Source organism: Histomonas meleagridis (assembly GCF_020186115.1).
Source record: "Histomonas meleagridis strain 2922-C6/04-10x chromosome Unknown contig_199, whole genome shotgun sequence".
Lineage (NCBI taxonomy): Eukaryota > Parabasalia > Tritrichomonadida > Dientamoebidae > Histomonas > Histomonas meleagridis.
Window position 1 is genome coordinate 85,355 of NW_027150804.1, and position 23,896 is coordinate 109,250.

At 26.7% G+C, this 23,896-nt stretch overlaps 7 protein-coding genes across 7 annotated transcripts; 2 read left to right on the top strand and 5 right to left on the bottom strand.

Annotated features, from left to right (window-relative positions):
• Nucleotides 1-4,269: 4,269 nt before the first annotated feature.
• On the top strand, nucleotides 4,270-6,333 carry GO595_002562 (DUF1542 domain-containing protein; the record flags this gene model as incomplete). Its single annotated transcript, XM_067915485.1, has 2 exons — nucleotides 4,270-4,555; nucleotides 4,649-6,333. The coding sequence occupies 2 exons, from the start codon at nucleotides 4,270-4,272 to the stop codon at nucleotides 6,331-6,333; spliced, it is 1,971 nt and encodes a 656-aa protein (XP_067777257.1).
• Nucleotides 6,334-12,477: 6,144 nt separating this feature from the next.
• GO595_002563 (uncharacterized protein) lies at nucleotides 12,478-13,164 on the bottom strand (the record flags this gene model as incomplete). Its single annotated transcript, XM_067915486.1, has 1 exon — nucleotides 12,478-13,164. One exon carries the CDS (start codon nucleotides 13,162-13,164, stop codon nucleotides 12,478-12,480), a length of 687 nt encoding a protein of 228 aa, XP_067777258.1.
• A 2,439-nt stretch (nucleotides 13,165-15,603) lies between these two features.
• On the top strand, nucleotides 15,604-16,149 carry GO595_002564 (DnaJ-like subfamily B member 12; the record flags this gene model as incomplete). The annotated part of the gene is made up of 1 exon (XM_067915487.1): nucleotides 15,604-16,149. One exon carries the CDS (start codon nucleotides 15,604-15,606, stop codon nucleotides 16,147-16,149), a length of 546 nt encoding a protein of 181 aa, XP_067777259.1.
• Nucleotides 16,150-17,109: 960 nt separating this feature from the next.
• On the bottom strand, nucleotides 17,110-18,693 carry GO595_002565 (uncharacterized protein; the record flags this gene model as incomplete). The annotated part of the gene is made up of 1 exon (XM_067915488.1): nucleotides 17,110-18,693. One exon carries the CDS (start codon nucleotides 18,691-18,693, stop codon nucleotides 17,110-17,112), a length of 1,584 nt encoding a protein of 527 aa, XP_067777260.1.
• A 273-nt stretch (nucleotides 18,694-18,966) lies between these two features.
• Nucleotides 18,967-19,467, bottom strand: GO595_002566 (Myb-like DNA-binding domain containing protein; the record flags this gene model as incomplete). Its single annotated transcript, XM_067915490.1, has 1 exon — nucleotides 18,967-19,467. One exon carries the CDS (start codon nucleotides 19,465-19,467, stop codon nucleotides 18,967-18,969), a length of 501 nt encoding a protein of 166 aa, XP_067777261.1.
• Nucleotides 19,468-19,889: 422 nt separating this feature from the next.
• On the bottom strand, nucleotides 19,890-20,612 carry GO595_002567 (L-xylulose reductase-like; the record flags this gene model as incomplete). The annotated part of the gene is made up of 1 exon (XM_067915491.1): nucleotides 19,890-20,612. One exon carries the CDS (start codon nucleotides 20,610-20,612, stop codon nucleotides 19,890-19,892), a length of 723 nt encoding a protein of 240 aa, XP_067777262.1.
• Nucleotides 20,613-20,718: 106 nt separating this feature from the next.
• Nucleotides 20,719-23,370, bottom strand: GO595_002568 (uncharacterized protein; the record flags this gene model as incomplete). Its single annotated transcript, XM_067915492.1, has 1 exon — nucleotides 20,719-23,370. One exon carries the CDS (start codon nucleotides 23,368-23,370, stop codon nucleotides 20,719-20,721), a length of 2,652 nt encoding a protein of 883 aa, XP_067777263.1.
• Between the last annotated feature and the right edge of the window lie 526 nt (nucleotides 23,371-23,896).

The window sequence follows — 23,896 nt, forward strand, 5'->3', positions numbered from 1 at the left end:
AAAATAATATTTGGAAAATATTCAAAATATTTGAAACAGCACTTATGGAAGCATATGAAAATGGTTATATAGAAATAGTTAAATTACTTCTTAAACACAAAGATATTGATGTTAATGTAAAAGATTTTTATTTGTTTTATTCTATATTTGTTTTAATAATTTAACATTTCAAAATAATATTTAAAAATTATTTCAAATATTTGAAACAGCACTTTTGAGAGCATCTTCAGAAGGAAATATAGAAATTGTTAAATTACTTCTTGAAAATAAAAGAATTGATGTCAATATTAAAGATATTTTCTTGTTTTGTTTAAAATTTATTTTAATAATTTTTTATTTCAAAATAATATTTGGAAAATATTCAAAATATTTAAAACAGCACTTATGAATGCATCTGAAGAAGGTTATACAGACATAGTTAAATTACTTATTGAACATGAAGGAATTGATATTAATACTAAAGATATTGATTTGTTTTATTTGAAATTTAATTTATTAATTTCTTAATTCAAAATAATATTTGAAACTTATATAAATTATTTGAAACAGCACTTATTAAAGCATTTGAAAATGGTTATATAGAAATTGTTAAATTACTTCTTGAAAATAAAAGAATTGATGTCAATATTAAAGATATTTATCTGTTTTATTTAATATTTATTTTAATAATTTTATTTTTCGAAATAATATTTGGAAATTATTTAAAATATTTAAAACAGCACTTATTTTAGCATCTCAATGTGGTCATATAGAAATAGTTAAATTACTTCTTGAAAAAGAAGGAATTGATATTAATGCTAAAGATATTTATTTGTTTTATTTAATATTTATTTTAATATTTTGAAATTTTAAAATAATATTTGAAAATTATTCAGATTATTTAATACAGCACTTATTTTAGCATCTCAATATGGTCATACAGAAATAGTTAAATTACTTCTTGAACAAAAAGGTATTGATATTAATGCTAAAGATATTTATTTGTTTTATTTAAAATTTATTTTAATTATTTATTATTTCAAAATAATATTTGGAAATTATTTAAATTATTTAGAACAGCACTTATGGAAGCATATGAAAAAGGTTATACAGAAATAGTGAAATTACTTCTTGAACAAAAAGGTATTGATATTAATGCTAAAGATATTTATTTGTTTTATTTAAAATTTATTTTAATAATTTGATATTTCAAAATAATATATGGAAATTATACAAAATATTTAAAACAGCACTTATATTAGCATCTGAAAAAGGTTATACAGAAATAGTTAAATTACTTCTTGAACAAGAAGGAATTGATATTAATGCTAAAGATATTTATTCTTTTTATTTGAAATTTATTTTAATTATTTATTATTTCAAAATAATATTTGGAAATTATTTAAATTATTTAGAACAGCACTTATGGAAGCATATGAAAAAGGTTATATAGAAATAGTTAAATTACTTCTTAAACACAAAGATATTGATATTAATGCTAAAGATATTTATTTGTTTTATTTGATATTTATTTTAATAATTTTATATTACAAAATAATACTTGGAAATTATTTAAATTATTTTGGACAGCACTTATGAATGCATCTGAAAATGGTTTTACAGAAATAGTTCAATTACTTCTTGAACAAAAAGGTATTGATATTAATGCTAAAGATATTTATTTGTTTTATTTAAAATTTATTTTAATTATTTATTATTTCAAAATAATATTTGGAAATTATTTAAATTATTTAGAACAGCACTTATGAATGCATCTGAAAAAGGTTATACAGAAATAGTGAAATTACTTCTTGAACAAGAAGGAATTGATATTAATGCTAAAGATATTTATTTGTTTTATTTAAAATTTATTTTAATAATTTGATATTTCAAAATAATATATGGAAATTATACAAAATATTTAAAACAGCACTCATATTAGCATCTGAAAAAGGTTATACAGAAATAGTTAAATTACTTCTTGAACAAGAAGGAATTGATATTAATGCTAAAGATATTTATTCTTTGAATTTGAAATTTATTTTAATAATTTTATATTTCAAAATAATATTTGGAAATTATTTCAATGATTTAAAACAGCAATTTTGCGTGCATCCAATAAAGGTTATGCAGTAATCGTTAAGTTACTACTTGAACAAGAAGGAATCGATATTAATGCTAAAGATATTTATTCGCTTGAATTAATATTTATTTTATTGATTTAAAAATTATTGGTAACATTTGGAAATTATTCAAAATATTTGACACAGCACTCATTAGGTCATCTTACAAAGGTTATACAGAAATTGTTAAATTACTTTTTGAACAAGAAGGAATTGATGTTAATGTTAAAAATGTTTTCTTGTATTATTTAAAATTTAATTTATTAAATTCTTATTTTAAAATAATATTTGGAAATTACTTAAATTATTTTATACAGCACTTATTGCAGCATCTATTAATGACTTTATAAAAACAATTAAATTACTTCTTGAACATGAAGGAATTGATATTAATGCTAAAACTATTTATGCATTTTGTTTAGAATTTAATTTATTCAATTAATATTACAAAATAATGTTTGGAAATTATTTAATTTATTTATCACAGCACTTATTGCAGCATCTATTAATGGTTATACAGAATTAGTTAAATTACTTTTTGAACAAGAGGGAATTGATATCAATGCTAAAACTATTTATGAATTTTATTTAGTATTTAATTTATTAAGTTGATATTTCAAAATAATATTTGGAAATTATTTAAATTATTTAAAACAGCAATTGTGTGGGCATCTGAAAATGGTCATACAGAAATTGTTAAATTACTTCTTGAACAAGAAGGAATTGATGTTAATGCTAAAACTATTGATTTGTTTTATTTGAAATTTATTATAATAATTTGATATTTCAAAATAATATTTGGAAATTATTTAAATTTTTTGACACAGCACTCATTTTGGCATCTGAAAATGGTCATACAGAAATTGTTAAATTACTTCTTGAACAAAAAGGAATTGATGTTAATGCTAAAACTATTGATTTGTTTTATTTGAAATTTGTTATAATAATTTGATATTTCTAAATAATATTTGGAAATTATTTAAATTTTTTGACACAGCACTCATTTTGGCATCTCTAGAAGGTCATACAGAAATTGTTAAATTACTTCTTGAAAAAGAAGGAATTGATATTAATACTAAAGATATTTGTTTGCTTAATTTAAATTTTAACTCGATAATTTAAAATTTATAAATAATTTTTAAAAATCATTTAAATTATCTAGCACAGCAATTATATGGGCATCTTTAGAAGGTCATACAGAAATTGTTAAATTACTTATTGAAAAAGAAGGAATTGATATTAATGCTGAAAATATTAATTTATTTTTTTTGATACTTATCTTAATAATTTTATGTCTCAAAATAATGTTTGGAAATTATTTCCAATATTTAAAACAGCACTTATATATGCATCTGAATATGAGCATACAGAAATCGTTAAATTACTTTGTGAAAATGAATGTAATAATTTTAAAGATATTTATTTAATATACTTAATATTTATTTTAATAATTTTAACCTATATAAACATAATATTTGAATTTTTTTTTTATTTTTTTCAACAGTGTTTATTGCAGAATCTGAAAATTGTCACCGGAAGTGGGCAATTCTGACCATCGTTTTTCATATCACAGTTCATTATACAGACACAAAAGTGCTGTCAGTTAGTGAATAAACTAAACAATTTAGTTATTAAACAAAAGCCATGTTTAATTTCATTATCTGGTTTCCCATCAATATTCCCAATTGACGCCCAAACACCACCTAAAGCTGCATCATATATTGTATGGAAAAATCCTTATTTCTTGACTATTATATAATGGTCATGTGAAATTGTGTCGCAATCTTTCTTATATGAATTGAAATCAACGTTTTTACAACAACTCAATCAAGATCGTTCGAATTTATATCATTTGCTTATGACTGTGATTACGAAGATTCTAATGATAATATTCGCATCTATAATTTTTCCAACACATGCTCATGCTGTTATAAATCTTAATTATACTATTGAATGTTTATGGTCAATCGACATCTTAGGTTGCGAAGAAGTCCATGATCTTCTCATCCTAAACTATACACATGATCGATATGATGAAATTTTAGAATTTCTCCTAAAAAACTTGGTGACATGGAGGATGAGTGTAAAAATTATTCTCACCATGACTCCTGAAGAACATTACTGGAAATGATATTTCACACAAGCATATAATGATTCACTCGAATATATGAAACAAGTTGACTTGTCATATTATAGCTATTTAAAAATATCTAACAATGGTTTGACACTTAAAAGCCAGTGGCTCCAACCTAATCATGCTTATAATCAATATCCAGGTTACCACACAATTAACATGGACTATACATCTTCTCTCATGACTAGTGAAGAGCAAGAACGTATTTCTCGTCAAGAAGTTGATAAAATGTTTGCAACAGGTAATTTTACCGGATATCGTGCTTACAATGATCTACACACCGATTACGAAAAATTGGTTGTTATTTGGTGGTGGATTAGTGATAATGTTGAATATGCCGGGATACTACAAAATTGAAATTCAGTCTATACAGCACTCTTCTTACATAAAACTGTATGCCAAGGCTATTCAGCTATATCAACACTCTTCTTCAACCGCGCAGGCGTTGAAGGCTTTTCTGTAATTGGAGTGACGACGAGTAAACACGCATGGAATTGGGTTCATCTTGGCGAAGATTGGTATGCATTCGACAGCACAGATTATCTAGAAGGATTGTTCTTAAAGGGAATCCAAGCTGAATATCATAAGAAAAATTATATTTATACAGGTGGTGAATTAGAATGGGGTTTTCCAATGACTGATGTTGACTATAAGTATCGGAAAAGTATTTATATGGAACCTTTTGATAAGCCAATATTATATCAAATGGAAGCAAAAGACTCTGGTAGAATCGGATCAAATCTTAAGTGGACATTGAAAAATGGGCTTCTTACAATAAAAGGAAATGGACCAATGCGCGATTTTGAAAACGAAACACTTGTTCCGTGGAAGAATTTCTTCGATGATATTACTGATCTTAAGATTGAAGAAGGTGTTACATATATTGGTGCTTATGCATTTTATAATGTAAAGCAACTGACATATGAAAAATGCAAAGATAAATTGGGATCAGTTCAATATATTGGAAATAAGGCATTTTCTGATTATGAAGCAACCTTTAAAGATAATGCATTAAGGATAATTAATAATTTAAAGTTTTTAGATGAAGAAAATAAATCAAATTACATTACACAAATTTCAAGTGCAAACTCACAGGAAGATACAGATAATATTGATGCAGAAGCAAAAGCTGCAGCAAATAAAAATGAAGAAGCACAAAAGACATCAGCAAAGAATAAAATTAATAATTTGTTTTTAGAAGAAGAAAACAAAGCGAATTACATTACACAAATATCAAGTGCAAACACACAAACAGAATTAAATGAAATTGTTTCAAGTGCAGAATCTGCAGCAAATGAAAATGAAAAAGCACAAAAGACATCAGCAAAGAATAAAATTAATAATTTGTTTTTAGAAGAAGAAAATAAATCAAATTACATTACACAAATATCAGATGCAAAATCACAAGAAGAAATAAATAAAATTGTTTCAGATGCTGAAGCCATGTCAAATAAAAATGAAGAAGCACAAAAGACAACAGCAAAGAATAAAATTAATGAATTAAAGTTTTTGGAAGAAGAAAACAAAGCGAATTACATTACACAAATATCAAGTGCAAACACACAAATAGAATTAAATGAAATTGTTTCAAGTGCAGAATCTGCAGCAAACAAAAATGAAGAAGCGCAAAAAACTTCAGCAAAGAATAAAATTGATGAATTAAAGTTTTTGGAAGAAGAAAACACAGCGAATTACACAGCACAAATATCAAATGCAAACTCAATTGCAGAATTAAATGAAATTATTGCAAAAGCGCAATCACAAAATGAAGAAATAAAATCAAATAAAAAAGAAACAGTTCAAGAAGACATCGGAAAGTTGGAAAATTTGGGCGATTTGCAACAAGAGTATATCGACAAGTTAAACAATGCCACATCAGAACAAGAGTTTAATCAGATATTACAAGAAGCAATTGCCAAAAACGAGGAAATGAAATCAAATGGAGGAGATGACTCCAAAGGTAACACCAACACAGCAGTGGCCATAGCTGTTCCTGTTGCTATAGTCGTAATTGCAGTTGTTGTTATTGTCATTGTTCTTGTCGTCAGAAGAAAGAACAACAAAGAGAGCAGTGGTGAAAAAATATATGAACTTTAAATTTGCTGTATTTAACAAACAGATCCGGAATTGCATTTAATAAAACTAAATAAAATCTCTGTATTTTTCAAATCTATTCTATGGTGACAAGAATACTTTTTCCTTATGAATTAATTCCAAATATATCCAAAAAGAAACGAGAAATGTATAACTTGTTAAACATATTTTAGAACAAAAAGGAATTAATATTAATATTACTGATATTTGAATAACAATCTGAAAATTCTATATATATAATATATATATTATTTGGAAATTATTTAATTTATATAGCATATAAAAATAATTAAATTACTACTCAAACACAAAGACATTGATATTAATACATAAAAGATATATATTTGTTTTATTTAAAATATATTTGGAAATTATTTAAAATATTCTATACAATGCTTACAGTAGTAACTGATCGAATTGACACAGAAATAGTTAATATACTTAAAACATTGAAATAAATGAAATGTTTTAAATTTTTATGAATCAAATTTAGATGGAATTCATCTTAAAGCTTTTTTTAGTATTTGAGAATTTATAAATAAAAACGGTAATTTGCCTTGAAAAATTTTTGTATATTGTTTTAGAATTTTGTTATTTTTATAGGTTTTCATCAAAACTTTTATATGTTTCATTATGTTTTATTGTAATCTCTTTATCATCTAAAGCATTTAAAATTTGTTCAAATACAAAATCATTTTGAATAATTCCATCATGATTAAATTGCATTGAGTTACTTTCAAAATTAAAACATTTTACATTTTTCCAATTTTCACAAATCCTTTTTATTGAATATGAAGAAATTGTTCCATCGCCTTTATCATAAATTATTTTAGGTGATTTATTCCAACCATTTTTAAAATCCATTTGATATCTCGTTTTAATTCCATCATTATAAAACAAATAAACAGGAATATCTTTATCAATTTCTTTTGGAAACTTAGTAACAAATCTATTCCAAGAATGTTTTAACATTTTTATATTATTTCCATGAATAATTCCATGTTTGATCATAAGTTCCAAAAGTTCAAATGATTTATATTCTTCTTTATTAGGACCAAAGATAATTGTTTCATTACCAAATACTTCAGTATTTGGAATATGAATATGAAACGCTGGCCAAGATTCCATAAATTCATCAATTAATTTTAATGGAATAATTGGTTCAAAAGAAAATTTTTTGGTCCAAAATTCATAAAAAATGGATGGCGATCCTGCAAAAGATGGCGCAAGGAATACAACTTTATGAATATGTTCTCTTCGCCATTCAGAACTTGTAATTTCAGTAAGAAAATGATGAAGAACAAAACATCCTTGTGAAAATCCAAATAAATCGACTTTCTGTTTGGATGATTCAATTAGTTTTATTAAATCATCAAAAAATGTTCCAGGAAAAACTGGAACATTACGAAAGTCATAAGGAATTGGATACAAATCTTGATGAAGGGTATAGTTATGAGAATAAAGGAAATTAAGAAGATTGTTAAACATACCATAAAACTTTTTGATTTTTGGAATTTGGATGATTTCTAAAACTGATTCATTCCCACCAAAATCATGGGGATTTAATTTGATTTTATTTTGTGGAAAACCATTAGAATCAACTGTATTTGTAATAGTTTTAAGGAAGCAATTATGAAATGGAGGCACAAGCATTGCAACATTCACCCAAATTAATTTATCATCATATTTTTGTGGGCAATAAAATGGTAAATTTGTTTCATTTGCAGTAGCGTAAAGTGTAGATCCGTAAAGTCCAGGTAGTACTAATAAAGGATTTTTTGAAACCGCAAAACAAGCAAAAATTAAGATCAAACCAGATAAATCTTTTTGTACGTTAAATAATTGAATTTAATCTGATCGTTTTCATTTTACGTTTCTAATAAAATTGTCTCATTCCTAAAACTAAAACTAAAAAAAATATGATAAAATACAAATATTTATTTCTTTAATCCAATTGCGTTACGGCAATTCTTTACATCTTCTTCCATTTTCTCGTTACTTTTCGCGATGTTATTTTCCCACAACACGTTAATTAATTCGCAACAATTTACAATTAATTTTCTAATTTTATTTCTCATTTTCATTATATCCTTCGGCACATTCTCCAACTCAACATCGCACATACAAATCAACTCGAAAAATGGATATTTTCTTTTGTTTGCCACTCGACAAACCTTTTTCATTCTATTAATCAAAGGCTGCACATCGATTTCTAACACACATTTACCCCATTTTTTACTTTTCTCATTATCCAAAGGAGGCAAAACAGCTTTAATTTCATTAATTTGTTTTTTAAATGTATTTACAAATTCTTTTAATTTGGAAATGAAAAATTCGAATTTTGTTAAATTTTTGATATTCGTTTGAATTATATTCGATGAGTTTGTAATTGATGGAAGCGAATTATCAATTATAAATATAAATCGTTTAGCGTAATCATTATACCAATCATTTATATTATTTTCATTAATAATAACTTCGATATAAAACGTATTAACATTTAAAGATTCTAAATCATTAAAATTATATTTCAGTTTTAATATTTGTGTTACATTATTATTATTTTCTAATATCGGAATTTTATCTTTTATAAGATTTTTATAATTGTTTTTATATTTATTACTTTCGACACATTTAATAACATTTAATTCACGAGTGAAAATCCGAATGAATTTGATGTTCGGTTTGTAACTTTTTGATAACGCATCAAATGATTGGCTCACTTTTTGATATAATATTTGAAGCAATTCAAATTTTTGATGTTTCTCCAAATAATCGAATAAGAACTCAGTGCATTCATGGATAACAAAATGGAAATTAGCCTTTTGGCATAAGTCCATCGCCTTTTGCAAGTTTTCACTTATCGAATCTTCCGTAAATTCTTTACTTTCCATTAACAAATAATTAAAATCATTTGTCAATTCCGATAAATTAATTTTTGGTTCTTTCTTTATAAAAGGGAATTCACTTATTCCATTTTTAGGTATTCCATCGATTTTTATATTCATTAACTTGAAGACTTCGCAAATAAAACCACAAAGTCTCCATTGCGTTATGAACGCAGAAGTTATATTATCTATTTTTAGGTTTAATTCGACGAGTTTCATATAAATTCTAGCTCTAACAGATGGGAAATCTTTATAATCATTATATGCCAAATCCAATAAATTTTGTATTTGGATTTCTACGTTTTTATTATTCATTGCATTCATTATTTTATTATAAATTTCTTTTACTGAATTTTGCGATTCATTTAAATAATCAAAAAACGAAATGAAATTCGAATTATTAAATATATAATAACAAACAGAATATTGTAAAGATATTGTACATCTTAAACTATTATTATTAATTTTATTTTCCAAATCTATTAACCATAATAAGAACCCAATCGAATCGTTACGAATTATTTGTAATTTACGTTGAGTTAAAGGAACAATTGAAGAAATTAATTGAAATATTATAACATTTTTATCATTAAATATTAACTTTGTATAACGCTCAACGAAGAATATAATAGTTCTAAATATCACATGAATTATTTCAGGGATTTGTTTTGGAGAATCTAATAATTTCAAGAACAAATTAAATATACTATGTAATGCTAATGAATTTACCACTGTAACTTGTTCATAAAATCGAATGAATATTAATATCCTTAAAGTAATTTCTTGTGTACATGCGATATTATATTTCTTTTGTAAATTTTCATCATTTGTTTCAAAGAAATAATTCGTAACTAATGATATCATTTTCGGAGTCGATAACATTATTAACATATCTAAAAATCGTAATTGTGTATCTGAAGATAATATATTATAATATGATATAAAACGTTTTGTATTATAACTTCGTAATATATATAATATTAATGGAGTTAAAATGAATTTATTCTTCACATGTGGTAAAAACGAATCATAAAATGTAAAGATAATTGATAAAAGAGGTGAAAATATTTCGACAATTTGATTCGCTGTTTCTGGCGTTGAAAACTTTTCGAAAGTTGTCGAAAGTATTGATAATGAATCGATTGCTTTATTCACCGAATCTTTTTTATTTTCGATTAATACATTTGTTAATGTTTTGAAGTATAATGAAAGTAATGGTATATATAATGATATCGAATTATATTTTCCTTCATTATTCATTGGGAATTTAATTGTCGATGTTAATACTATTGAGTTTACATATGAAATGTCTCCAAATATATATTCATATATATCTAAGCGATCGATGTCTTTTAATTTACGAATATATTTAAACGTGATACGAAATATCATAAATGGATTAAAAAATAATTGCAAACGCTCAATTAAATTTCCTGACGCTATTTTCATCTTCTCAATTTTATTGTTATTGTTCGAACTGTTGATGAACTCAGCACATTTATCAAATAATTTGTTGATCTCATTCTCATCAAAGTAATTCTCATTACACATAGACTTAAAAAATATTAAAAAGAAGAAAAGTGGCATATCTGTAATCTGATCAAATGAATTTATGATCTTACTCAAGAGGATCTTTGTAAACCCCTTTTTACTGGAGAAATAATGTTCGATCCAAACTTTGACAGTATCAAAATATTTTTCATTTTGAATTATATCAATTAACAGTTGAAAGTTTTCAAGCGTTTCGATTGTGCTTAAGTTAAAACTTAATAAAATCGGAATGTAATTACTGTATAATGGCTCGTTAATATCGGGAACTAAATGTGGTTGAAGTAATGAGCTACGAATTCCTTTCGGTGGACATATATAAAATGGAAATATATAACTGTAACTTAATAAACATTTCGTTCGCTTTAATACACTTTTGGACTCAAGTCGAACTTTTTCATTCGATTTCCATTTCGTCAATGGATAACTTCCGGTGAATGTCTGTTTGACTCGTTTACCCTTTAGGATGTTGACTTCAAACGAAATTGAGATTTGGTCTTCATATAATGGAGACAAATTGAAATTTAACGAATTTGGCAATCGTAAATGTTCATTGATCGGTAATGTACACATATACACAGTGTTTTCGAGTTCAGTAAATGGCTCTAAGTTGTTTTCCGTGGGAATTTTAAGCATGATTTTGATGGAAATAAAATACTTTTCGGGATGATGAAGTTTCTTTAACTCAATATCAAGCTTTATGTTATGAAACGTTAATAACGTGGATGGATAGTATTGACTACATGAGGTAATTCGTGTTATGTTTTCTTTTTTGGGGTTTTCTGTGATTTCGGAGGAGAACGTTAAGGAAATTCTGGGATTTTCTGTACAACCGTTTTCGATGTGATGACGAACTGTTTGGGTTCGGTCAAATGGAACCCACTTAGGCTCAATAGATGTTGTTTTTGATGAAAGCTCAGAATAACCAATGCTAAAAGGTGTGGGAGTTGCTTCGTCTGTTTCTTGAAGAAAAATTGATTTATAAGCTATAAAAATTATGGTGACTTTGCCATCGACATTTGGAAAAGGTAAAATGATTGATTCAAGACACTTACTAGGAGTTTGAAAATGTGCAGCATTACTGGGTACAAAACGAATTGTTTCTGTAATTGGTAATTTATTATATGAAACATAAAAATCTATATATGAAAATTGTTGATTATTCAAGAATTTGCACTCAGTTGGTTTGATTTGCATATATAATATTTCAACTGGAGGCCTTGAAAAATCACATCGTTTTGAATTTTTTGTGTTATCATTGATTTTATAAATTGGCATTGAGGAATAATTAACAAAAACAGAATTATCATCAATGGATTTTATAAAATCCTGAGGAGTACTAGTATTTGGATTAAATTCAATTTCGTCAATATCATCATCGCAAATTAAATTAGTTAATTTAATTTCATTTGGTTTAATTTCTGTTGGTGGTGACATATCATATAATATATTTGATGATAACTCTTTTAGCCAAGAAGCATTTGAAATATCAGATGTATCTAAAAAAGTTGTTAATGTTCCAGCCGGCATTTTTTTAATACGGACACGAGATATGTTCATAATGTTGTCATACCTAAGGGTACCTCTTTTATTGGATCTATCATGAACATTGAGCATTCCTTTCATTTCGGCTTTATACAGAATTAAACGGTCGCAATGATGCTTTGTCCCAAACAAAAGAATCCTACAAAATAAAACAATAATAATGTGTTTATTCAATTAGAGTTGCCATCTTTGCCATTTCAGTCTGTGGAGTGAAATCGCTAAGATATTTATTCATTTCAAAATTCTCTTTCGTAACAAGATCATGAACAAAGCAGTCAAACGAAAGGAAAACAGAACTAAAAACGGATGGAAGGATTTTCTCGAGAATATCGACAGAACGAAGAAAACAATCATTTAAATTAATATACTTCCTTTCTCGCTTATCGTATTCTGGAGTTCCTTGTTTAGCATTATCCAGAAGTATTTTGTTCTTTTTGCGCTTTTGATCGATGGCTTTAATCTTTTCGATCCTTTGTAAACAATTATTTAATGGTGCAATGCATTGAATTGGAATTTCGGATTTGGAAAAGCCTTCAATGATTGCCGTGGAATTGTTGAGATAGTTTTTATATCGTTCAGCATTTGCAAAGTATGGAATACAATCTGGAGTTAAATCATTAGTAAATGCTGAGACGGCAAGATGAGAAGAATTACTAATCTTGAGGATGTTTTCACATAGTTTGTTTAAAGAATTTTTAAGATGTTTTATTTTTGAGGTAATTGTATTTAGTTTTTCCATATGAAGAACATAATCAAAGTCTTCATCATCATCGCCCTTGATTTTTGTCATCTTCATTGCTGAATGAAGTTCTAATGTAAGTTCTTTTTTTGCTTTTTCGAAGAATTTCTCCATCAGATCTAAACTTTTTGATAAGAGCAATTTTTACTCATCTCCAATCGTATTTTATGGGCACCCCAAAGATACACGTTATTAGTTTTAAACGGTCGTTGATTTCTTTTGAAGGCGTACTAGTATAAAATTTATATAAAATAAAAAATAAATTTTGATAATATTATTATCAATAAAAAAAGCATTTGTTGTTAAACAATTATCAACTAATAAAATTAAATTTTTTTACGAAGTATTTGAGAATCATAGAAATAATCTTTTGATATGTTTTCATATCATATGTAAGAGATATTTTCATTATAAATTATATATGTAAGTTACCAAAAACGGTAAATATAATGTTATTATACTAATACTTAACAATGGTGAATGTGTTATTTATAAATATATCTTAGTAACAATAAATTTTTATTTGCACTCTATTGCATTTGGTTCTTGCATAAGTGCCTGTAATAATATTTATCACAAAATCTAAAACATTTTTAATATATTTATTTTATTTATTTACAGACTATCAAGTGTTTTGATTTAATTTTGAACATTCTATTTATCCACGTTTAAATAGGAATTAATATGATCATTATAATGTCATTTGTTGAAATCAATTTCTGCTTTTTACTATCGAACAAGGAAGGGATTAACTCAATCAAATTGATTAATATTCTTGCATAAAACAAAGCAGTGTATACAAGTTGTAGAAATGTGTATCCATGATATTGGAAATTACCATTGAGATAAAACTGGTAACTGAAAAATTTCATCCAAAATTGCTTCACGATGATTTGCTGATTAATAAAATAGAATCTCCACATAATACTATAATAATGGAACTTTCCCTTTGAGAGTTTCTCAATGATAAATTGATAACCGATATAAACAGCTAATAAAATAATTGATGAGCAAAAACTGAAAAATAATGTGTAAAATAAACTGTTGAATAAGATGTAAATGAAATAATATAATGGAATTGTCTTCATAAGAATTTCCTTCCATTTTTCGTTCTTCTTTTCATTCGATTTTAATTCTTCTTTGCTTTGACTTTTTTCTTTGCTTTCGTTTTCTCCATTAGTTTTATTCTCTTCTTCATTCTTATTTTCTTCTTTCTTTAGATTTTCCTTTTCGCTTTTTTCCTTCTTTTTCATCTTTTCTTTCTTTTCCTTATTTTCTTCACTTTTTTCCTTCTTTTTCATCTTTTCTTTCTTTTCCTTATTTTCGTCGCTTTTTTCCTTATTTTTTTCTTCATTATCTTCTTTGTTTTCCTTCTCTTCTGCGTTCTTATTTTCTTTGTCTTCATCACCTTGTAAAGATGAAACTATCTGATCGAATAAATTAAAGTAACCAAAGAATTTATATGTAAATTCATTTATATTCTCAAAAATATCTAGAAAAACTTTCCCAACATCCTTAAGTAAATTTAAGATAAAATCTTTAACTGATTTATATAACTTATGTACAAATAAAATAAACTTGAGAGTATATGCATATGCAAAAATTAAAATTGGTAAAATAATAAAAGTTAAAACATTTGTTGTTGTGTATCTAAAAAGAATTATAAACGGACATAACCCAATGATACAAATGTTTAAATGGAACAAAATTGAAGAATTATCATCAGAACTTCCATTTTTATAAATGCCAACAAGTGTTTCAATTCTTTCATAAGCAATAATGAAATTGGTGCAAATCATTTTTAAATACTTATTATGTAATTTTTCATTAACAAAGATTACATAATACCTTCTTGATCTATCCATGAAATCCTGAATAAATTGGTATATCTTAGCTCTATATTTAATGGAAATTCCCAAAAATGCCAAGTATAAAAGTAATCTAGTTGGATAAAACAAGAAAAGTATAAACGTTGAAACTAAGCCAATAGAAATTTTTATCAAGATCGACTTATTCTCATTAAACCAATTCTTTAATTTACCAAATAAAAATTCTTTAGTCTTTTCAATCATTATTGGCTTTATAAACCCGAAAAATAATGATAAAAAGAAATTTGCAATATAATTTAGTATGATAGTTGGGTTCATAATGATCTTCAATATGTTCCAAATGTTTTTAATATTTTTTATATAGCCAAGGAAAGTCTGAATTGTTAATTTAACTTTGAATATCTTTTCGATTTGCAACTTACCAATATAGCAAACTATTAAGATAGCTGATATGAATTGAAAATAGGAATTGAAAATAATTTGTTTGAAAAAGAATGTGAATATGTTAACATAGAACCTAATAACGCCACTGATTGTACGAGATGATTTAGGTTCTTCAATCATAAATCTGGAAATGCTTTATAAAAGTGAACTAAAAATTTTCCCAGACCATTTTTGTCAAAATTTTGTATATTCTGACATGATAATCACCAAATAATTCTCACAAAATTTAAATATTTTGCCGATTGATACCAAAATTTTGAACCAGTTCACTTCCAAAAAAATGGTTCCTGAAATTGATGATGAAATTATTGAACAAATCCAAGAAGCTGAAACCCCGTATGAAGTTTTAGGTTTAGCACAGAATTGTACTAAAAGAGAAATTCGAATTGCATATCTTAATATTTCAAAGAAAGTACATCCTGATCATTGTAAACATCCAGATGCTACAGATTGTATGCAGCGTGTTAATGCAGCTTATAATTTACTCAAAGATGATGAAAAGCGTAAACGATATGACGATGGAGATGATCATGTTTGGATGTACAAAGAAGAAAAAATAGATTTACCACAATTTTTCGAATATATTATTCCTTCAGTTCGTTCATTTGAGGATGATATATCACCTGAAGAAGTTCTTAATACTCTCTTTCAAAATGTAAATGATGTCAAGAAAAGCTACGAAAATAGAAAATTTTTCACTGGGAAAGCTCCAAAAACAAAAAAGAAGGAAAAGAGTGAAGGTTTTGTAAAGGAGCATATTTTACAGACGATTTGCTACTTAATACCTCTTGGGTTGTCATACTTCCTATTGAGCAGGTTCTTTTAATGAGCAACCAGATAGAAACCAAAGAAGGGTCAAGTTGTTATCAAAATTATTGAGCTTTTGTTTAAAAAATTTTTAAAAAAGATGTTTTTATGAAAACCAATACAAATTAACATTGTCAATTTAAGTTAAGATAAATATTTTAATGAATTCAAATCAAAAATAAATACATCATAAACTACTTCACCTTAATTCAATGTTAGATATAATTTTATACATCTATTTACATCAACAATGAAGCCATTACAATGTTATAAATAAAGAATTACATATCTGCTAATCAAGAGAAAAATAAACATTACACGTTATTTTGATATATTTACCCATAAAAATGTAATATACTCAATTTCATTCTGATATTCATTTTTCAATGCTTAAGGCAAAGAACAAAAACAACATTCCTTTGAAATCGAATCTAGTTATGAAATTTGTTCCTTTGTGAAATGCCATTTCATGTGGCATCATTTATATTTATGACTTCATTTCAAAAATAAACTCACAACAATAAGTCACAAATCACAAGAACAAGAGAAGAAATGAGAAAAAGAGGAGCAATATTGATTACAAAAAAAATCAACATTAGAAAATTTCATCGAATTAAATTCAAAAAAAATAAAAAATGAAATATCATATACAGGTTGGGAGTAAGGGGTTTTGAGGGAATTGGTAAAATAAGAAACAACAACAACAAAATGTTTACCCACTAATATGTGGGAAAAAACAAGAAATAACAACAACAACAAAATGTTTACCCATTAATGTGTGGGAAAATAAAAACTATAGTTTTCAATGAATATTCATTGAAATCACTAAATCATTACATGTTTAATATATTTTTTTTACCAAATGATACCACAACATAAACTTTGATCACTCTTAGAATAGCATTTAATAAATTTTTTGTGAATTTTTTTGTTAAATAGAATTTTGATTTAATATAAAATATATTTATTTATAAACACTTTACATATGTTTTTCCTCTTCTTCTTCGTTTTCTTCTTCTTCCTCTTCATCATCATCGCCCAACACCGCATTTGCAGCTATTGCCAAAGCCTTTTGCACTGCAACTTTTGTCATTTTCCCCGAAAACTTCCCGTCTTTATTGATGTTATTATTCACAATTCTTAATGATCCAATTGCAATTTGTTTAACGATTTGTTTTAATTTTTCTTTAATTTCTATTTGTAGTTTTTCTAATTCTTGTTCATTATTCTGTTGATTGTTTTCCTTTTGTAAAAATTTATTTTCTTTCGTCATCATAAAAAGTTTTTTTTCAATTTCTTCTTTTTCTAATTTTATTTTTTCTATTTTTTGTTTGTTTTCATTTATTTTTTTCTCTAAATTTTCTTTGTATTTTGTTGCTCGCTTTTTATCTTCTTCAATAAGTTTCTTTTCCGCATTTATTAACATTTCTTCTTGTTGTTTCTTTTGTTGTTGAAGTTCTTTTATTAGTTCTAAGTTTGTTTCATATTCAGAATCAATTTTCTTTATATTGTTTTCTTCATTTGTAATTTCTTCTTTAATTTTTTGCTGAAGATGATTAATTTCGAATTTTTCTTCTTTCTCAGTTAATGCATCATCAAATTTATTAATAGTTATTTGGAGATTTCGAAGTTTTTCTTCTTTGTCTTCAATCGCATTAATTGCACATTGAATTTCATATAAGAGTTTGTCATTAGAAACAGTGATTTTCCCAAAGTTAATTGATCTTGGTCGAATGGAATGAAGCATTAGCGCTATTTCATCGAACCTTTGATCTGCTTCGGATTTGATGGCGGCGACCGTTTGTTCGATTTGATCAAAATCTGATGTTTCCTCTTCTTCTATATGCTCTTCAACTATTTCTTCGGTTTGAATATCATCTTCTGGTGGAGACTCAATACTTTTTACTTCGATAAACCCAAAAACAAATTCTGATATTAAAATTACTGCTGTGGAACCTGGACCTTTGGTACTTGAAAATTCGGACTGTGTTGTGTTTTGAGGAGGCATAAAGTTTACTTTAAGATCAGAAACTACTGCTGGTGTTTTAGAGAGATCGATAGTAAAAATGTCTATTGGTCGAGTTGTTTCATCATCATTTCCTAATATTTTGATTGGAACTAAGCCCCCATATTGTCTTGCTTTTATATGAAGCGCAATTACAGTGAATATCTTTGAATCAAGCAAATTTGGAAATTCAATTACTATTGCTCCAACTTGAGGAGCATTGGTAATACATTTGTTATCATTACAATATTCCCAATAAATTTCACGATTTATTGGAATTGAGGTTAACTGTTTATTTGTTTCAGAATTAACTGCAATAATTGATATATTATCTTTATTTTTCGTCGCCCTTAAATCAAATTCGCCTAGTTCTGTTGTTTCTTTTGTGTTTTGATCCAGTGAGTGCATAAAAACAACACATTTATAAATTATTTGAATAGTTTTCTGATGCTTTTTTGTGTGCCTTGGAGGAGGAGGTTGTTGTTGCTTTGTTAACTCTACTTTTTTTCGAGCTGCAAAAAAAGAAACAGGTTCGTTATCATCAAAAAGAGTTGACATTTGGCGTTAAGTCAAAAATATTAACAATATATGTGAAAAATATCCCTATAATTAGCTACTTTTTCGAAGTTAAACACCATTCTAAAATCCATGCATCTCGAATTTATTTTCTTTAATCAAAAATAACATTTTATTCTTCTATAAAATTGTAACTTTGATAATTCAGTGAACAAATCAGATTTTTTATCAAATAATTTTGTTAAAAAGTCTTAAATACCAGAAAGCAGCAAAGATTTATTAATTTGTTACAAACATAATGATTGTAATATGGTGTCAGAACCAAGACATTAGATCTAAAGACAAGCTAGTACTTATATCATCTTGGTAAGAAGCCATTCTTTGTTCCTGTTGTTCTTCGAAGTATTTATCATACTCATCAAATGCGTTATATCCAAATGGATCATTATTATTATTATCATTATTAACAATAATATTCTTTGTTTCTTCTTTAGCTATTGTGTCTTTGATCTTTTGCCACCTATTCTTTACATTACAATCACTTCTTCCGACAAAGAATTTTGTGATTTTTGCCCATTTAGCACCATACTTTTTGTATAGCTCTACAAGCTTCAAATCTTCTTCATGCGTCCAAGGAGCATTTACTATACCCGGGCTCAAGAAAGACTTCCATCTTTCTCTGCATTGTCTTGCGTTACGATCAGGCATAAATGAAGCAACAACATCCCACTTATTTACTCCATGAATTCGCACTAACTGAACTAATAAAGAGTCCTCCTCAGGAGTGAAAGACTTACGTGTCTGCTTCTTAGACATCTGTGTAATTTAATGGTTGATAATTGAAAGGTTAAATTGAATATGAATTCAATTTTTATCTTAAAAAGTCGTTTCTGAGTCTTAACCCAATTGATTTGAATGAAATTTTGAATTCGCTCAATTCAAGAATTAACCACGCTAAGATTTTTGATGAAAATAAAAGTTTTTTGATTTTAATTTGGAACTAGGGCCACACAGTTTGATTTTATATAAAAAACAAATACGTGTTAATGAATATTATTAATGTAACATGATATCTAAAAATGTGAATGAAAATTGATCTTTAATTACATATTATACATATATTTTAAAACATTTTTCTCAAAAACACTTATTGCTACACATAAATTTTTTGGTTTAGTATCAATTTAGAGCAAAATAAATCATATTTAATATTTTACTTTCAATTATAAAGCTTAATTTTAAAGCAGTGACATCCCACAATCAACAACCTGCTCAATACCAGTTATGTCTTTAGCCATATCAGATGAAAGAAACATTATTGCATTCACAGCTCCTTGATAAGATGGAGCGTGACCGCAAGGAAGTGATTTCCCAATGTCTTTAATTTCATCAATGCTTGGAAGACATGATGCTATTGAGTTAACACGGATTCCACGCTTTCCAAGGTCAATCGCAGCACATTTCATGAACATTGAAAGTGCGGCTTTAGATGAACAATATGCAGAACAAAGAGGAGCTGGCTTTGTATCATTTGTTGATGTAACAAAAACAATCGAACTGCCTTCATTCATAAATCTAGCTAATAAATTTGTGAGATGAACCATTGACGTAAAATTAATGTTCATTATTTCGTTGAATGTATTTGAGTCAAACTCAGAGATTGCTGTTGATTGTATATTTGAACCATGTGATCCAATAAATATGTCAAGACTCCCCTTTGTTTCTCTTTCCACGAATTCAACAACAGACTGGATATCTTCTTCTTTTCTCATATCTCCGATAATCGACTTTGTGTTTTGACAAAATTTAATGCAATTAGCTTCAGTTTCAGATAATTCATTTTGATTTTTTCCTGTGATAATTAATATCTTTGGATTTGCTTTTGCAAAAGCCAATGCTATTTCTTTTCCAAGAATAGAATCAGCGCCAGTAACAAAAATTGCTTTTTTCTTAAACTCCATTCTGATTTGATAAATCTCATAGAATTTTTTAAACAGAACCAAGCGCCCGTTTATAAAAACGCTGAAATTTCACTTTGCAAATCATTATAAAAAATTCATAATAATTTTATTGATTAATTCTTTTTTGTAGTCTCGCTACTTCACTTGCATCTGTGAATGCGCTTTCTATTATGCTTTGACTTTCGGGGATCATATTTATTAATTTCTTAAACAAAAACACAATTCCGTTATATGTTTGTTGACTCAATTTATATTTTTCGAGTTTATCATCACTTAATGCTAATGTTCTCGCTAATCCTACGATTAACAATGGTATTCCTTCAGCGAATACGTCAGGCATTTGTTCGAACAAACAAATAATTGATGAATAAATACATTCTGATTCATATTTTGAAGGCAAAATCGATAACATTTTTCCTAAAAATTGGAAACGAACGAATTCTTTTCCTTGAATTTTCACCAAAGTAAAAAGAAATGCGACAGCAGCAGCTAAAGTTTGATAATAATAAGGCTGACCTCTATTTTCTGTTTGTAAAATTTCGTCTATTTTACTTATAATATTATTAATAATCTGTGCGATAACTTGTGGATTTATTTCGATGATTTCTTTGAATGCTATAAGTGGAGTTGGTCGATTATTACAATTACAAAATTGTAATGAGTCCAAGACAAGCTTAAGCATAAACTTAAGATATAAACCAGTAATTGATGCTGAATATGATTTAAATAAATTACCAATTACTTCTACTGATTGAAGTACTTCTGTTATACGATTCGCTTTAATAGCATTTTGTACTGCTTTAATGAAACTTGAAATATCGAACATTTGTGGTATCTTTTTAACAATTGCATTTAAACATCTAAATATTGAATTCATAAATGTCGTTTGATAATTTATCGATTCGTTTTCTTCTTCTTCATCTTCAGTCATATCGCATTCAAAACATGGAAGCTTTCGATTAAGTGCTGCTATACAATGATGAGATATAAATGTAATTGCATCTTGATTAAGTTGTGCATTATTTTCGATTAATTTAGATGAACAATCAAACACTGGTTTAACAAAATTAAACATCATTTCATCAAATAAATGAGAAATTTGTTGTAAGTTTTCATTAGGATCAAATGAATATTTTAATATAATTCGTGTAAATGTTTTAACTCCAATTTTTACAATTAAATCTGAATTAGTATCTTCTAAAAGTTTTTTAATTCTTTCAAGAATTTCTTGTGCATTTGTTACAAGAATTTCTGGTTTAACTTTAACTATTTCATTAATTAATGAGATCGCATTAATAACACAATCTTGTTTACGTTCTAACTCGATTTTTTGTGTTTCATCAATTTCATTATCGTCATATCCATATGATACAACGACATCTTGATTATCTTGGATTTGATTCATAGCAAATTGTACAATTTGCGGTAAAATTGATTGAACAATATCTAAATGACAATTACTTATAATTGATGCGAACCCTATTAAAAGACTTGAAATTATTGAAGGATCTTGTGAATTCATTGAACTCATTAATAATTGTAATGTTGGTATTATTATATTAGTTGTTTCATTTGGCGCATAAGAAATTATTTTAGATAATGCTTCAAGTGCTTTACCTTTAAGTATAGGATCAATATTTTCATCAACTTGTGCAGCTTGAACAATTATATTAATAATATTAGGAATATAACTAATTACATCTTCACCAGAACTATCAATTAATGAAGAAATTGCTGCAATTATATCGGGTAAAAGTAGACGATTATTTATATGTAATTGTAAAAACATACAAAGTTGTTCAAATAATGGTTTGGAATATTTACTTGCAAAGTCAATGGATGTAATAGAAATTGTTAATGTTTGAACACCAAAAAATGCAAGTTCTTGATCACCTGAATTTAATGCTGCTATACAAGCATTTGTAATTAGTTCAAAGAAATCAGTCATTCCAAATTGTACTATATTAATCAAATTACCTAATGCAAAAATCGATGCTTCTCGAATAGAATGATGACAACTTGGATCACTATTTTTTAGTAAAAGCATTGTAATTTCCCCTGAATTAGAACTTATTGAATCAGGAGCATATTCAATAAAGCGATCTATAATTAATATTGTGGCAAAGGATTCATTAGGTGAATTAGTGGATAAAATTGGCGATATCAATGAATATAAATGATCGCCATTAAGAAGTTCACAAAGATCATCAATAACATTACATAAAGTTCCTGCTGTTGATGTAACTTGATAACATTCATCAACAAAATTAAGTGAAATAGAATGATATAATGCTTTAAGTAAATCAGGTAAAAAATGCTTTAAAAGAGGTTTAGTTTCTTTCGAGATAAATAAACTTATTGGATCAAAAATAAAATAATGATAACTTGGATCAATTCGTGGGTCAATTGAAATCTGAAGTAAAGCACTCAAAAGTTGATCGTTGGGTACAAAATTTGGAAGTCGATTCCCTTCAATCATACGAGAGACGACTTCTGAAAACTTATCTGTTAAATTAGACATGTTAATAAGAGAGTTATGAAATATAGTCATGATTTGTTGAAAAATATCAGGGAAAGGAGAAGGTGCTGGGCTTGGAATTACTCCTGGAAGACGTGGAAGAATTTGATAAAACAAATTAGCACCAGAAAGAATGTAATCAGGATCGGTGGATGAAAGTGAAGCAATGATGTGTTGAATAATAAGTGGAAGCATTTGATTTAATTGTTCCAATGGTAAGATTGTATTGCTAGGAACCATCACAAACAACACATCCAAAGCAGTTTGATATTGGTTGTTATTATTTGATTTAAACATTTCTTCAAGAAAATTAAATAATTCAAACCATGGAATTTCCCGTGTTTCATCATTAACGGATACATAGATAATTCTGGACATTGCATGAACAATGTTCTTTCTAATAAGTTGGTTTTGTTCTGTTTTAAGAATTTCTAAAATTTTTGATTTTATTTGTTCTGATTGTGGAAGTTGACATATAGATCCCCAATGAATCTTAAAAACTTTTTCAAGACCAATTGCTGCTTGATGTCTTATATTACTATCATTATTTGAAAGAAGATCAAAAATTAGAAAAATTGAATTTGGATTTGAATAAATTTCAAGAATGCTGTTTGTAACAGCTGAATAATCAATTCCTTCTTGTGATGTTTGTAATATTCTATAAAGTTCTTCCAACGAATTCATTGCTTGTGGTCAAGCTCTATCGTAAATGTAAAATATTGAAACGTAACTCGCAAAATCTTCACATTTTTAAAAATAAATGATT